A 16,620-nucleotide genomic window follows, 5' to 3' on the forward strand; every position below is an offset into this window, starting at 1 on the left:
GGGGTTGCTCGGTCGGCCACCATCCCCCGCACAGTGCCAGCCTAGTGGCGAACCCCGCCTCCCAGGCCCCCAACGGGACCCCTTCCTTTTGCAAGCCAGCTGCGGCATTCATGCCTGGGGAGCCCACTGCATCAGGAATCACTCCCCTGTGCAGCTCAGCGACCTGGGGCTCTGTTTTTCCAGAGTCCCACTGGACACCACCCCGACAAGGGAAGCAAAAGTCACTGCGCTGGTTCTCCAGAGCGCGAGCCCTCACGCATGCGCGACACGCCTCCCAAGCATCATTCAATCCCGCCCCAGATGGTTCCGCCCCTTATTACGTCCCACGCTCGTCCCGCGCATCCCTCGCGGCGCTCTGAGCCTTCCCCGCAAGGAGGGGCGTTAGCTCTTTCCCAAGGGAGACCTGCAGTGGGCGGCAACCTGCCTGACTCGGGCTTCGATTGGCTTAGGCCGCCAGCGCTGCTTCGAGATTGGTCAGCTCGTGCTCCTCGTCCCTCCTCCCCCCGGTTTCCGCTTCCGGTTCTGACGGACGCTTCGGCCGTAAAGATGATCGGGGACGTCCTGCTGTTCGGGTAACTAGGGGGACCAGAGACTGGGGCGTGAGGGCCTGAAGGGGCAGGGGCGGCCCAAGTAATCGCATTCCCCCTCCGCAGGACGCTGCTGATGAATGCCGGGGCGGTGCTCAACTTTAAGCTGTGAGTAGGCCTCTTTGAACCGCGGCTCCACCCAAGGGGCCCGTAGCCCCACCCCGCCCCAAGCCCCGCCCCAAGGGGGCTAGCCCGTTCTCTGGCCCCGCCTCCATCCTCCACCTTCGCCTCCCTAAGCTATTAGAAACCCAGACTTTCCATTCCCTTGGGGCCCCTCTGCGCACGCTCTGGAGAGCCTCCGGCCCATCCGTCAAGAAACTTTTGTCCCTGCCCTGGACCCAGAGACCACCCTCTCCACCTAGTCGTTGGCTGCTGCCTGGCTGTGATTGGCAGGGCAGGTGGTGGCCCATAGAGGGGCGTTGACCGGCCCGAGACCACGCAGCTGGTCAGCCGCAGGGCTGTAGCTGAAGCTGAGTGCCCACTGAGCTCGGGGTCAGGGCCAGGAGACTGAGCCGTCTTTCTGTCCCATTGAAGGTGGACACTGTCTGCTCCTTTTTGCAGGAAAAAGAAGGACACCCAGGGTTTTGGGGAGGAATCAAAGGAGCCCAGCACAGGTAAGGCCTCCTTTCTGGATTCTGAAATTGGGCCATTTCAGAGAGGACAGTTCTTTTTCACCAAGGCCTACCCCAGATTTCTTTTCGTGTGCGTGTGCGTGTGCGTGTGCGTGTGCGTGTGTGTGTGTGTGTGTGTGTAAGACAGCTCTGAGTATGTACTGTTCCTTCTGCCCACCTCTGCCTCCCATTTCTTTTTCCTACCAGACCTCGCTGTGTAGATGGGCACTCATATCACTTTCTACAGATGTATTTTTCCTTTATGTATGTTGTCTTGGTGAATATCTGCCCGTCACACTTGACCTTAAGCGCCAGACAAGAGGCTCCAGCGTGTTTTGGTTCATTCCTGGGTCCTTGTTGTGTCAGCCCTCCAGATGAATGACTGAATGAACAAATAGTCTCACAAGTAGCTATTGCTTTTAGAGTGCTGCAGACCTGTTCTTTAAAATATTAGAACTTCCAAGTAAGTCTGGAGATGTCACATAGAAATTCAGATGTCTGATTTTTTGGGAAAAATTGGAACAGTTGACAGACTCAGCGTTCAAGCAATCTTTTGACACCTGCTGGATGGGGTTGAGAAGCAGGACCCCAGTGAGGCAGGGCCTGTGGCCTCTACCTCATCCCAGGCCCAACCCCTTCATCTTTATGTCATCTCTCCTGCCTGGTCTCTGGAGGCCCTGGAATTTACATTTGCTGCTTAATTTATTTGTGACTATTTGGACTCTGCTGGGACCTATACATGACTTGAATTCATTTATTCACTCATTCATTTACTAAGTATTTATGGAGTACTTGCACATGCCGGCCACTGTGCTGGATGCTGGGGAGACAGCACGGAGCAAGACAGATGTGATTCCTACCTTGTGGGCTGTACTACCATGGGGTGGGCAGATAGCTCCTAAAACAAAGAACAAGTGGTAAAGGAGGAGGTATCAGGTGAGGATGGTGATGGGGTTGCTGCCCTGGCGGGAGCACATGACAGAAAAGCTGCCTGAGGAGGTGGTGTCACAGCCAAGGCAGTGGGAGTTGTGATGGACTGTTGCACGAGGATGGCAAGAACCCCGAGGAGCAGTGAATTTGAAGACAGTCTGACGGGTGTCCTTGACTAGGGGTCTGCCCAGTGGTGGCTGCCACGTTGGGTGCTTCCATCTCCATCCCCAACAGGTGAGGGGCATTCTCCTGTTTTACAGGTGAGGAAACAGGCTCAGAGATGTGGCTTGACTTCTCAGGACCACACACCAATCAGTGACAGAGTCAGGATTCGAACCTGCGTTTTCTGACCCCAGAGGTTATATCCTTAATCACTCGACCATCCACCTGTTCGTTTAGCAACAGTAGACACTGCTTCCCATTCTGTGAAGGCTTTCTACCAGCCCCCTGGGGCTGTGGTCTACAGATCTGATTGGAGCAGTGGTGGGTGGGAGATATGGGCTAAGGGCCTGGAAGGGGCAGGAGCATCAGTGGCAAGGACAGTCAGATCAGTGGCTCCCCTCGACCAGGAGCACCCTGGAGGTAACTTCCAGCCATGAGTCTGCATCTGCTGCTGCGCTTGCAGAGAACGTTCTTCTCCCTCCATTCCATTCAGAGCTCCCTGTGTGCTGGGCAGTGTGCTCAGGTCTTCCCAGTTCCTCACCATTCCCACTTAGAAGTAGGAAACTGGGACACACAGAGGCCAGGGACTGGCACAGGTCATCAGCATGGAAGGGCAGTAAACTCTGCCTCTACTTAAGGTCAGAGCTCATGCGTCACCTCAGCCTTTTTCTGATCTCTCTTCCCGACATGCAGCACATTGGGTCCCCAAGTTCTAAGTTTCTAGGGCCCTTGTGGTGGATAATCAGGTGTGTGATTGCTTGTTGAGTGTGTGTCCTCTCTGTGAGCGCCTTACAGCAGGGCCACCTGTCTTGTTTGTCCCTGCTGCCTGGAATGACTGGCCTTTGGTCAGCATCTGTTAATGGCCAGAGTGCTGGGTTTCCTTAGGCCTGGGCTCAGAAGGGCCTTGCCAAGCAGTTCCTCTTAGACATTCTGGGGATGGACCCATCGCTGACATTGGCAGTCTATGCCAGGCCAGTACTTACGTGGGCTGTGCCGCACACGGCTAACCCCATGGGTTGGACCATGCCAGACTCATCTAAACTGAGTTTAGCCAGACCGTGTGCTGATGACGTGCTTGGATGGTGCAGCAGTGCCAGATGGCTGTCACATGGGGTTGCTGTGAAAATATCTGACTGCCAGATACTCCATACTTACCAGACAGCTGTGATCTGTGGATGACACTTTAGTGTAGATACCGAATTTGGACCTTTTCTCTTCATTCTGGAGGCCTAGAGAGGGTGGGTGATTGACTCTAAACCCTGGAAGAATTCTGAAATCTAGTCTCTAGAGTCTTTTTTTTGTACATGAGCAACATTATTGTTACTAGATTCCCCCCATTATCAAGTCCCCACCACATACCCCATTACAGTCACTGTCCATCAGCATAGTAAGATGCTATAGAATCACTGCTTGTCTTCTCTGTGTTATACTGGCTTCCCCATGCTCCCCCCTTACATTATTTGTGCTAATTGTAATGTTCCTTTTTCCCCCTTGTCCCTCCCTTCCCACCTATCCTCCCCAATCGCTTTCCCTTTGGTAACTGTTAGTCCATTCTTGGGTTCTGTGAGTCTGCTGCTGTTTTTGTTCCTTCAGTTTTTTTCTTTGTTCTTATACTCCACAGATGAGTGAAATCATTTGGTACTTGTCTTTCTCCACCTGGCTTATTTCACTGAGCATAATACCCTCTAGCTCCATCCATGTTGTTACAAATGGTAGGGTTTGTTTTCTTCTTATGGCTGAGTAATATTCCATTGTGTATACACACCACATCTTCTTTACCCATTCATCTACTGATAGACACTTAGGTTGCTTCCATTTCTTGGCTATTGTAAATAGTGCTGCGATAAACATAGGGGTGCATATGTCTTTTTGAAACTGGGCTTCTGCATTCTTAGGGTAAATTCCTAGGAGTGGAATTCCTGGGTCAAATGGTATTTCTATTTTGAGCTTTTTGAGGAACTTCCATACTGTTTTCCACAATGGTTGAACTAATTTACATTCCCACCAGCAGTGTAGGAGGGTTCCCCTTTCTCCACATCCTCGCCAACATTTGTTGTTGTTTGTGTTTTGCATGGTGGCCATCCTTACTGGTGTGAGGTGATATCTCATTTTAATTTGCTTTTCTCTGATGATAAGCGATGTGGAGCATGTTTTCATGTGCCTGTTGGTCATCTGAATTTCTTCTTTGGAGAAGTGTCTGTTCAGATCCTGTGCCCATTTTTTAATTGAATTATTTGCTTTTTGTTTGTTGAGGTACGTGAACTCTTCCTTTATTGTATATTAATTGACCGTATATGCTTGGTGCTAATATCTGGACTCTCTATTCTGTTCATTTCCTGTGGGTCTGTTCCTGTGCCGGTACCAGATTGTCTTGATTACTGTGGCTTTGTAGTAGAGCTTGAAGTTGGGAAGCAAGATCCCCCCTGCTTTATTCTTCCTTCTCAGGATTGCTTTGTCTATTCAGGGTCTTTTGTGGTTCCATATGAATTTTAGAACTGTTTGTTCCAGTTCGTTGAAGAATGCTGTTGGTATTTTGATAGGGATTGCATTGAATCTGTAGATTGCTTTAGGCAGGATGGCCATTTTGACAATATTAATTCTTCCTAGCCAAGAGCATGGAATGAATTTCCATTTATTAGTGTCCTCTTTAATTTCTGTTAAGAGTGTCTTGTAGTATTCAGGGTATACATCTTTCACTTCCTTGGTTAGGTTTATTCCTAGGTATTTTATTCTTTTTGATGCAATTGTGAATGGAATTGTTTTCCTGATTTCTCTTTTGGCTAGTTCATTGTTAGTGTATAGGAATGCAACAGATTCCTCTGTATTAATTTTGTATCCTGCAACTTTGCTGAATTCAGATATTAGTTCTAGTAGTTTTGGAGTGGATTCTTTAGGGTTTGTTATGTACAGTATCATGTCATCTGCTAACAGTGACAGTTTGACTTCTTTACCAATCTGGATGCCTTGTATTTCTTTGTGTGTCTCTGGAGTCTTAATGGAGCAAACTGCCTCTTGTTGGAGTGGTTTCTGTTCCGTGGCATCAGAGGGGACTAGAGTAAGCCATCATCCCATTTTACTTGCCTGAATTAGTATGCTTGTTCAGTTGTCAACACTGAAAACCCACCTCAGAGTAATTAAAACCAGTGGAATCATCCATGGGTAGAATTGTTCTCAGTCACACCTGGATTCCAGACTCAAACCAGCCCTCCAGCATGGGACCCTCTGCAGTTCTCTTTCTCCTTCTGGAGTGGTTTTCCTATCAGGCTGGCTTACATTGACAAAGATAGTCCTGGAATAGGGTTCAGCATGTTTTTTCTGTGACAGGCCAGACCATAAATACTTAGGGCTTTGGGAGTCATACAGTCTGTGGTGCAATTCAACTCTGTAGCTTGAAAGCAGCCATGTACGTATGTAAATGAATAGGCATGGTATACTTTAGTAAGACTATAGACACTGGAATTTGAATTTCGTATAATTTTTGTGTCTCACAGAATACTGTTGACTTTTTTTTCTTTTAACTATTAAAAATTATAGAAACATTCTCACTTCATGGGCCACACAGAAACAGGTGCCAGGGGCTGGCCTTGGCTCATAGGCCGTAGTTCGCTGACCCCTGCCTCAGGGGACTGGGCTTACATCTTACCAGCCCAGCAAGCCTGGCAGAAAGCAAGTGCCGCTTCCCTAGTAGCTGGAGCAGAAGTCCCAGGGCTGACTTTCACTGGGCAGATGTGGGTCACATCTCCCTCTCCGAGCTGATCAGGATGGGGGCTTGGTGCTCTCAGGGTGGTAGTGGCAGCTCCAGCCTGAGTGCTGAGGCTGGGGAAAAGACTGCAGTGTCACTGGAACATGGGGGGCAGTGGACTCGGGGTGGGCAGAAACCGTAGCGGCACAGGGCAGCCGTGGCGGCAGAAATGTTAACAGTGCTTGTAAAAACACTTTCTGACTTTCCAGGTGACAACATCCGAGAGTTCCTCCTCAGCCTCAGGCACTTCCGGGTCTTCATTGCCCTGTGGAATGTCTTCATGATGCTCTGCATGATCGTGTAAGTCCAGCCTGCGCGCCCCTGCCTTGTGCTGCAGAGCCGTTCTCCAGGATTACCCACCTGATGGCTGTTCTCTGTCTCCTCAGTCTGCACTTTTGTGTCATGCTTTCTGCTTTCAAAATAAGAACTCTGCAAGCTAGAGTTGGAGCTGGGACAGGGGTTAACCTGTGTCCCGTGGTCCCGGCTGGAGTTTCGATTGGAACGTGGTGTTCCCCTATCCTGGCTCACCTGGAGCCTCAGCAGGCGCTGCCAAGAAACGCCTTCCCCTATGCACACGGCCCTGTTACCTCTTGCCAGCTCCGTTGTGCTTAGCATACACTTGACATCTGCCAAGGTGGAAAATGTGGCTTGAACAGCCAGCGTAATGTTGGGTCCTGCTCCTGCCCTGCTGGAAGCCAGCAGAAGCGTATTCGGACTTTTTGTCCTTTTTCTGCCCAGTTCCATTTTTTCATTAGGTTTTAAAAAAAAACCACTCAGCTTGCTTCCCTTCCAGCACTGGGGCCATGATTCCTTCCGCTACTGCTGTTAGTGAATAGCGAGACTTATAGTAAACAGGCCCAAGGAAAGATGAACAGGAAAGTCTGGCATCCTTGGCCATGCTCTGCGCATCCCCATGTGTTTCCCCCAAAGTGGAAGAGAATGAAGTCAGCTGTCCTGAATAATCGGGATGCTGAATTTGGTTGCTGGGTGGTCTTGTTCCAGCTTAGTGGCCACTTGAGGAGATGATTCCAGGACTTAGAAAATCTGGGGAAGAGGGGTTTCACTGTGCCCCTGAAAAGTGTCATAGTGCCCAGAATTAGGCCTGTGGTGTGTGTCCAGAGAGGCCCTTTCTGGGGAGCTCAGGTGCGGTCCACCTGGGTACAAAGAGGGCTTGTGAAGAGATCAAGGAATTTGCAGAATCATAGAGGAAGTGAAACTAGGACTCCCAGAAAGTAGAGTGGTGTTGGGGGCTCTCCTATAGCCTTTGTCACTGTATGTTCCCACCTACCCATTAATTTTTTCATCACAACTGTCCATCAATGGGCTGTGCTCTGGGCTTGCAGCTGAGTCCAGGACAGCCATTGTCCCTGCCATCAGCAAATGCCCAGTATAACAGGAGGAACAGACAGAAAACAAGCAAATGGGGAAAAAAAATCAAATTGCAAGGTGGCAAACAGGAGAGGGGCTCCCAGTTTAGGGGGTGATGAGGGATAGTCTCTGAAAAACTGCCATCTAAGTCAGGACCTAAAGAACGAAGGGGAAGCCTGCCATTTGCAAAGCTGGGGAGAGGCATGGTAGCACTGGAAGCAGCATGTGCAAAGGTCCTGGGGTGGAGAAGAACTTGATATGTTTTTATCATTCTCTTCTGTCCATTGGCTCCTTTGTCCTCTTCCCCAACCAGCTTCCTTCACTGCTCATCTGCTGGCCTGTAACCAGGATGGTAGCTTCAGGCTGTGGGACCCCCCAGTTCAGCCCAAGGCCAGCTTAGTCAGTAGCCCAATATCCTGATCATTTCCTGGGAGCAGAGTCTGATTGGCCTAGCTAGGTGTCACCCAGGTTCAAGTGGACTGGGGTTGTCCTGGTTCCAATGTAGCTAACATAGGTCAGCATTCTCCACCACAGCTCATGGGCATATCTGCCCACTGCCTGTTCTCATGAATGAAGTTTTATTGTCATACAGCTATACCCATGTCTGTGATTGTTTCCATAACAACAGCAAGCAGGGCTGAGGTGATGTGACAGAGTCTTCCTGACCTGCAAAGCCTGAACTACTCATTGTGTGACTTTTTACAGAGACTGTGTTGACCCCTGACATGGGCCACTCTGCCATCAGGGACCATAAGTGGAAGACGATTCTCTCCAGAAAGGGCTCTGTCAGGGAGGCAGTGACTGGCTTTCCCAGGCTTTAAAAAAGCTGGAAATCACCTAAATGTCCAAGAATGGGAAGAGTCAGGTAACTTGAAGGACGACACCTTCATGATCAACTGTGATGACCCATCACTGTTGTGCTGAAAGGTTCTGTCCACATAGGGGAATCTTTTGAAAGTAGAGAAGGCTGGATGTCACCTGTGTGCACACTCCGGCTTCAGTTGTGACTTCCATCCAGTAAACATTGAATAAATGCTGACTGAGTTCCTGAAGTCTGTGGGGGAACACTGCTAGCAAGGGAATTGGAAAGATCTATTCCAGCATGTCCATGGAGACCATGCTGTGATTGCTGGGAAAGTTAGTAGGTCCAGAGGGTGGTTCACTGTTCCCTGGCACCCGCTTATGTCTCGTTTGAACTGAGCTCCTTTAAAAGCAACCACTTGTGCATTGTTTGAACTGAGCTACTTTAAAAGTCATGAAAAACTTGAAATAAGGGGAGAAAGATGCCTGAACCTTTAGGGACCAAGGGTACTAATCACTGCAACTCACTTTGAGTCTTCATAATAAGATATTGGTCAGGAAAGATAGGGAGAAAATAAAGGTGCAAACTACGGAGAAGAATTAGTAAGGAAAAAGTGGAAGTCTTTACAGTTCAGTATTTTGTAGTCTATTCACAGGGTCGTGCGACTATCACCATAATCTAATTCTAGAACATTTTCATCGCCCCAAAGGGAAACCCTGTGCCCATTAGGTAGTGACTCCCCGTCCCCCTCCCCCAACCCCTGGCAGCTGCTGATCTGCTTTTTGTCTCTATGGATTTGCTTGTTCTGAACGTTTCATCTACATGGGATCATACAACATGTGGTCTTTGGTGTCTGCCTCCTTTCACTCAGCATGATGTCTTCCAGGTTCTTCCATGATAAAGCCTGTGTCAGCATTTCATTCCATTCTGTGGCCAAGTAATAGTCCGTTGTCTGGAGGTGCCAGAACTTTTTTGTCCACCCATCCATTAGTTGATGGATATTCGGGATGTCTCCGTTTTTTGGCTGGTATGAATAATGCTGATGCAAACATTTGTGTTTGTACACACTGAACTTTTCTGTTCTCTCTGATACATCCAGAAATGAAATTGCTGGGTCATATGGTAACTCTGTATTTATCACTTTGAGGACTGGCAGACTATTTTCCAAAGTAACTACAGCAACTAACATTCCTACCAGCGTTGTTTGGCGGCTCCAGTTTCCCCACATTCTCACCAACACTTGATACTGTCAGTCTTTTTGATTATAGCCATCCGAGTGGGTATGAAGGTTGATTGGCATTTCTGTGATGGTTAACGATGCTGAGACTCTTTTCATGAGCTTATTGCCCATTTGTATGTCCTTGTTGGAGGAGGGTCTATTCAGATCCTTTGCCCATTTTTAAATTGGGTTATTACTGCATTGTAACAGTTCTTTTGTATTCTGGATACAAAAGTGTCTTAGCAGATACGATTTCCAAGTATTTTTTCCCATTCTGTGGGTTGTTTTTTTACTTTCTTGATGTCAGTAGAAGCACAAACATTTTTAATTTTGATGAAGTCCAGCCTATTTTTTCTTGTGTTGCTTATGCTTTTTGTGTTACAGCTAAGAAGTCATTGCCTAACCCAGGGTTATAAAGATTTATGCCTCAGTTTTCTTCAAAGAGTTTTGTAGTTGTCATTTTAATACTTAGGTCTGTGATCCATTTCGAGTTAACTTTTTTGAAATAAGGGGAGAAACATGCCTGAACCTTAATTTTTGTATAATTAATTTTTTGTATATGTAGAGTTAATTTTTGTATATGGTGTGAGGTAGGGCTCCAACTTCATTCTTTTGCAATGGCAGATGTTCCTGCCTCTGTCTCATATTTTTTCAAATAGCCTTTTAATTTTGGAAAGAGTTTAGACTTACAGAGATGTTATAAAGATAATACAGAGTTCCACATATATTTTACTTATTTAATTAATTAAGGTATCATTGATATACACTCTTAATAAATAAGTTTCACATGAAAAACAGTGTGGTTACTACAGTCACCTATATTATCAAGTCCCCCACACATACCCCATTGCAGCCACTGTCCATCAACGTAGTAAGATGCCACAGAGTCAATACTTGTCTTCTCTGTGCTGCACTGTCTTCCCCGGGACCCCCCACACCATGTGTGCCAATCATAATGCCCTTCAATCCCCTCTTCCTCCCTCCCCACCAACCTTCTCCTCTGCCTCCCTTTGGTAACCACTAGTCCCTTCTTGGAGTCTGTGAGTCTGCCGCCATTCTGTTCCTTCAGTTTTACTTCATTGTTATACTCCATAAGTGAGGGAAATCATTTGGTACTTTTCTTTCTCTGCCTGGCTTATTTCACTGAGCATAATACTGTCTACCTCCATCCATGTTGTTGCAAATGGTAGGATTTGTTTCTTTCTTATGGCTGAATAGTATTTCATTGTGTATATGTACCACCTCTTCTTTATCCATTCACCTACTGATGGACACTTAGGTTGCTTCCATTTCTTGGTTATTGTAAATAGTGCTGCGATAAACATAGGGGTGTATATGTCTTTTTGAAACTGGGCTTCTACATTCTTAGGGTAAATTCCTAGGAGTGGAATTCCTGGGTCAAATGGTATTTCTATTTTGAGTTTTTTGAGGAACCTCCATACTGCTTCCCACAATGGTTGAACTAATTTACATTCCCACCAGCAGTGTAGGAGGGTTCCCCTTTCTCCACAACTTCGCCAACATTTGTTGTTCCTTGTCTTTTGGATGATGGCCATCCTTACTGGTGTGAGGTGATATCTCACTGTGGTTTTAATTTGCATTTCTCTGATGATTAGCGATGTGGAGCCTCTTTTCATGTGCCTGTTGGCCATCTGAATTTCTTCTTTGAAGAAGTGTCTGTTCATATCTTCCGCCCATTTTTTAATCAAGTTATTTGCTTTTTGGGTGTTGAGGCGTGTGATTTCTTTGTATATTTTGGATGTTAACCTCTTGTTGGATATGTCATTTACAAATATATTCTCCCATACTGTAGGATGCCTTTTTGTTCTGCTGATGGTGTCCTTTGCTGTGCAGAAGCTTTTTAGCTTGATGTAGTCCCATTTTTTATTTTGTTTCCCTTGCCTGAGGAGATGTGTTCAGGAAAAAGTTGCTCATGTTTATATTCAGGAGATTTTTGCCTATGGTTTTTTCTAAGGGTTTTATGGTCTCATGGCTTAAATTCAGGTCTTGATCCATTTTGACTTTATTTTTGTCTGTGGGGTTAGACAATAATCCAGTTTCATTCTCTTGCATGTAGGTGTCCAGTTTTGCCAACACTGGTTGTTGAAGAGGTTGTCATTTCCCCATCGTATATCCATGGCTCCTTTATCATATATTAATTGACCATATATGCTTGGGTTTATATCTGGGCTCTCTAGTTTGTTGTATTGGTCTATGGGTCTGCTCTTGTGTCAGTACCAAATTGTCTTGATTACTGTGGCTTTGTAGTAGAACTTGAAGTCAGGGAGCATAACCCGCCCCGCTTTATTCTTCCTTGTCAGGATTGCTGTGGCTATTCAGGGTCTTTTGTGGTTCCATGTGAATTTTAGAACTATTTGTTCCAGTTCATTGAAGAATGCTGTTGGTATTTTGATAGGGATTGCACTGAATCTGTAGATTGCTTTAGGCAGGATGGCCATTTTGACAATATTAATTCTTCCTATCCATGAGTATGGGATGTGTTTCCACTTATTGGTATCTTCTTTAATTTCTCTCATGAGTGTCTTGTACTTTTCAGAGTATAGTTCTTTCACTTCCTTGGTTAGGTTTATTCCTAGGTATTTTATTCTTTTTGATGCAATTGTGAATGGAATTGTTTTCCTGATTTCTCTTTCTGCTAGTTCATCGTTAGTGTATAGGAAAGCAACAGGTTTCTGTGTATTAATTGTGTATCCTGCAACTCTGCTGAATTCAGATATCAGTTCTAGTAGTTTTGGAGTGGGGTCTTCAGGGTTTTTTATGTACAATATCATGTCATCTGCAAATAGTGATGGTTTGACTTGTTCTTTTACCAATCTGGATGCCTTATATTTCTTTGTTTTGTCTGATTGCCATGGCTAGGACCTCCAGTACTATGTTGAATAACAGTGGGGAGAGTGGGCATCCCTGTCTTGTACCCGACCTTAGAGGGAAAGCTTTCAGCTTCTCGCCATTAAGTATGATGTTAGCTGTGGGCTTGTTATATATGGCCTTTATTATGTTGAAGTACTAGCCCTCTCTATCCATTTTGTTGAGAATTTTATCATGAATGGATGTTGAATTTTGTTGAATGCTTTTTCAGCATCTCTGGAGATGATCATTTGATTTTTGTCCTTTTTGTTGATGTGTATAATGTTGATGGATTTTTTAACATTGTACCATCTTTGCATCCCTGTAATAAATCCTACTTGATCATTATGGATGATCTTTTTGATGTATTTTTTAATTCAGTTTGCTAATATTTCGTTGAGTATTTTTGCATCTGTGTTATTTTCTGCCTGGTTGATCTGTCCTTTCAAGTGAGTGGTGTGTTGGAAGTCTCATAAATTGAATGCATTGCATTCTGGTTCCCCCTTTAATTCTGTTAGTATTTGTTTAACACATGTAGGTGCTCCTGTGTTGGGCACCATAGATATTTATAATGGTTATATCCTCTTCTTGGACTGACCCCTTTATCATAATGTAATGTCCTTCTTTTCTCGTTACTTTCTTTGTTTTGAAATCTATTTTGTCTGATACAAATACTGCAACTTCTGCTTTTTTCTCCATATTTGTTGCATGAAATATCTTTTTCCATCCCTTCACTTTTAGTCTGTGTATGTCTTTGGGTTTGAAGTAAGTCTCTTGTAGGCAGCATATAGATGGGTCTTGTTTTTTTATCCATTTAGTGGCTCTGTCTTTTGATGGGTGCATTCAGACCATTTACATTTAGGGTGATTATTGATAGATAGGTACTTACTGCCTTTGCAGGCTTTAGATCCGTGGTTACCAAAGATTTAAGAGTGTCTTTACTATCTAACAGTCTAACTTAATTCACTTAGTATGCTATTTCAAACACAATCTAAAAGGTTCTTTTTTTTCCCTCCGTTCTTTTTCTTCCTCCTCCACTCTTTAAATTAGGTGTCATATCCTATATTCTTTGTGTATTCCTTGACTGACTTTTGGGGTAGTTAATAGAATTTTGCATTTGATTAGTAATTAGTTGGTCTACTTCCTTTACTGTGGTTTTATTTTCTCTGGTGACAGCGATTTAGCCTTAGGAGCACTTGCTTCTGTAGCAGTCCTTCCAGAATACACTGTAGAGATGGTTTGTGGGAGGTAAGTTCTCTCAACTTTTGCTTATCTAAAATTGTTTAATCCCTCCTTCAAATTTAAATGATAATCTTGCTGGGTAGAGTATTCTTGGTTTGAGACCCTTCTGTTTCATTGCATTAAATATATCATGCCACTCCCTTCTGGCCTGTAAGGTTTCTGCTGAGAAGTCTGATGATAGCCTGATGGGTTTTCCTTTATATGTGATCTTTTTTCTCTCTCTGGCTGCTTTTAATAGTCTGTCCTTATCTTTGATCTCTGTCATTTTAATTATTATTTGTCTTGTTGTTGTCTTCTTTGGGTCCCTTGTGTTGGGAGATCTGTGTACCTCCATATCCTGAGAGACTATGTCCTTCCCCAGACTGGGGAAATTTTCAGCAATTACCTCCTCAAAGACACTTTCTATCCCTTTTTCTCCCTCTTCTTCTTCTGGTATCCCTGTAATGCAAATATTGTTCCATTTGGATTGGTCGCACAGTTTAACATTCTTTCATTCCTAGAGATCCTTTTTTCTCTCTGTGCCTCAGCTTCTTTTTATTCCTGTTCTCTTAATTTTAATTTCATTTTCCGCCTCCACTTCATCCAATCTGCTTTTAAATCCCTCCGTTGTATGTTTCATTTCAGATACTATATTTTTCAAAGTTTCTCTTTGTTGAATTCCTCCCTCAGGTCTTGAATATTTTTCTCTAGCTTCATGAGCATGTTTATGATTTTTATTTTGAATTATTCTTTCAGGAAGATTGGTGAGTTCAGTTTCACCTGGCCCTCTTTCTGGTGTTTGTTGGATTTTGTGTTGTACCAGGTTCTTTTGACATTTCTTATTTGTAGTAGTAACTTTGTGTAGGTAGTGCCCTCTAGTGCCCAGAAGCTCCACTCTCTGGAGGTGCTCACGCCCTGGAATGATGGCAGGGGTCACTGGCAGGCGGCGCTGGTGCCTGCTGGGAAGAGAGAGCTCTTTCCTGCTTCCCGACTGCAGGGCCTGCCTCCACTGCCAGGGCCAGTGGGCTGAGCACACAGGGAGGAGACTCTATGCTATGCTCTTGTAGTTGCTGTAGGTGGCACCACCCTCTGGCTGGCCTGGAGGAATGGCCAGGGCAGTAGGTTGCAAGCCAGTGCCGGCAGGGAGGAAGGAGTGGCAGGCCACATATTGCGGTTGAGGGCCTCAGAGCTGTGTTGCCAGCCAGGGGGTGAATAGCCTGAAGTTCATGAAAGTTCCCAACCTGCTGGGCTGAGTGCACCGGGCCAGTTTTGTTCACCTGTCCTTTCTCCTGAGCAGCAGTCTCTGTGCACTCCTTGCCCCTTTAGCAGCCATCTCGCTGTTGGGAAGTCTTTCAGACTGCCCGCCTTTCTTTTGTCCCAGAGCAGGCAGTTGTGGGTACCTGTTCTCTACAAGTGGCTGGAATCTCAGTCTCTCTGAGCATTCCACCTGTCTTAGCTGTCCAACCTTACTAATCTCCCGAGCACCATGTACTGTAGGTTTGTGCTCCCAGAGCAGACCTCCAGGGCTGGGTGTTCAGCAGTGCTGGGCCTCCATCCCCTCCCCGCTCAGTTTCTCTTCCTCCTGCTGGTGAACTGGGGTGGGGGAGGGGCTTGGGTCCGCTGGATGGCCGCTTTGGTACTTTACCCTTTTCTGTGAGGTCTGCTCTTTTCCCCAGTAGGCAGTCCGTCACAGCCACCTTTCCTGTTGCTCTTTCAGGATTAGTTGTATTTGCTATATTTTCATATTATATGTGGTTTTGGGAGGAGGTTTCTATCTCACCTCTCAAGCTGCCATCTTTAAGCCTTTCCCCCGTGTATATCTTTTTTTGTTTTGTTTTTTGTTATCATTAATCTACAATTACATGAAGAACATTATGTTTACTAGGCTCCCCCCTTCACCAAGTCCCCCCCACATACTCCTTCACAGTCACTGTCCATCTGCGTAGTAAGATGCTGTAAAATCACTACTTGTCTTCTCTGTATTGCACAGCCCTCCCCGTGCCCCCCGACACTATACATGCTAATCGTAATGCCCCCTTTCTTTTTCCCACCCTTCTCCCTCCCTTCCCACCCACCCTCCCCAGTCCCTTTCCCTTTGGTAACTGTTAGTCCATTCTTGGGTTCTATGATTCTGCTGCTGTTTTGTTCCCTCAGTTTTCCTTTGTTCTTATGCTCCACAGATGAGTGAAATCATTTCTGTGTATATCTTTTTTTTTTTTTTTCCTTTTTTTTTTTTTTTTTTTTTTTTTTTTTATAATAATTATTTTTTATTGAAGGATAGTTGACACACACTATTACATTACATGAGTTTCAAGTGTACAACACAGTGGTAGAACATTTATATACATAATTCTAGGTTCCAGCTATCACCCTACCAAGCTGTTACAATATCTTGACTATATTCCTTATGCTATACATTACATCCCGGTTACTTATTTATTTTACCATTGGAAGTCTGTCCTTTTTTTTTTTTTTTTTTTTTGTGAGGGCATCTCTCATATTTATTGATCAAATGGTTGTTAACGACAATAAAATTTTGTATAGGGGAGTCAATGCTCAATGCACAATCATTAATCCACCCCAAGCCTAATTTTCGTCAGTCTCCAATCTTCTGAGGCATAACAAACAAGTTTTTACATGTAGAACAAATTCTTACATAATGAATAAGTTACATAGTGAACAGTACAAGGGCAGTCATCACAGAAACTTTCGGTTTTGCTCATGCATTATGAACTATAAACAGTCAGTTCAAATATGAATACTCATTTGATTTTTATACTTGATTTATATGTGGATACCACATTTCTCTCTTTATTATTATTATTTTTAATAAAATGCTGAAGTGGTAGGTAGATACAAGATAAAGGTAGAAAACATAGTTTAGTGTTGTAAGAGAGCACATGTAGATGATCAGGTGTGTGCCTGTAGACTATGTGTTAATCCAAGCTAGACCAGGGCAATAAAACATCCACGTATGCAGAAGATTTCTCTCAGAACGGGGGGGTGAGGTTCTAAGCCTCACCTCTGTTGATCCCCAATTTCTCACCTGATGGCCCCCCTGCGACTGTGCCTGTCTTAGGTTGTTCCTCCCTTGAGGAATCTTACCCGTC

The 16,620-nt window shown here is 45.1% G+C and overlaps 1 protein-coding gene across 3 annotated transcripts in view; it reads left to right on the plus strand.

Moving 5' to 3' along the window:
- The first annotated feature begins 472 nt into the window (after window positions 1–472).
- Window positions 473–16,620, plus strand: part of SMIM7 (small integral membrane protein 7) — a 29,930-nt gene continuing 13,782 nt past the window's right edge. For all 3 annotated transcript variants that reach the window (XR_005022812.2, XR_005022811.2, XM_036876158.2), the window contains exons 1-4: window positions 473–572; window positions 654–695; window positions 1,149–1,201; window positions 6,242–6,332. Coding sequence is in view for 1 of the 3 variants with exons in the window: in XM_036876158.2 (XP_036732053.1) it covers window positions 547–572; window positions 654–695; window positions 1,149–1,201; window positions 6,242–6,332 (212 nt within the window). In the remaining 2 variants the exon portion in view is untranslated. The remainder of the gene's footprint in view (window positions 573–653; window positions 696–1,148; window positions 1,202–6,241; window positions 6,333–16,620) is intronic.

Source organism: Manis pentadactyla, chromosome 12 (assembly GCF_030020395.1).
Source record: "Manis pentadactyla isolate mManPen7 chromosome 12, mManPen7.hap1, whole genome shotgun sequence".
Taxonomy (NCBI): domain Eukaryota; kingdom Metazoa; phylum Chordata; class Mammalia; order Pholidota; family Manidae; genus Manis; species Manis pentadactyla.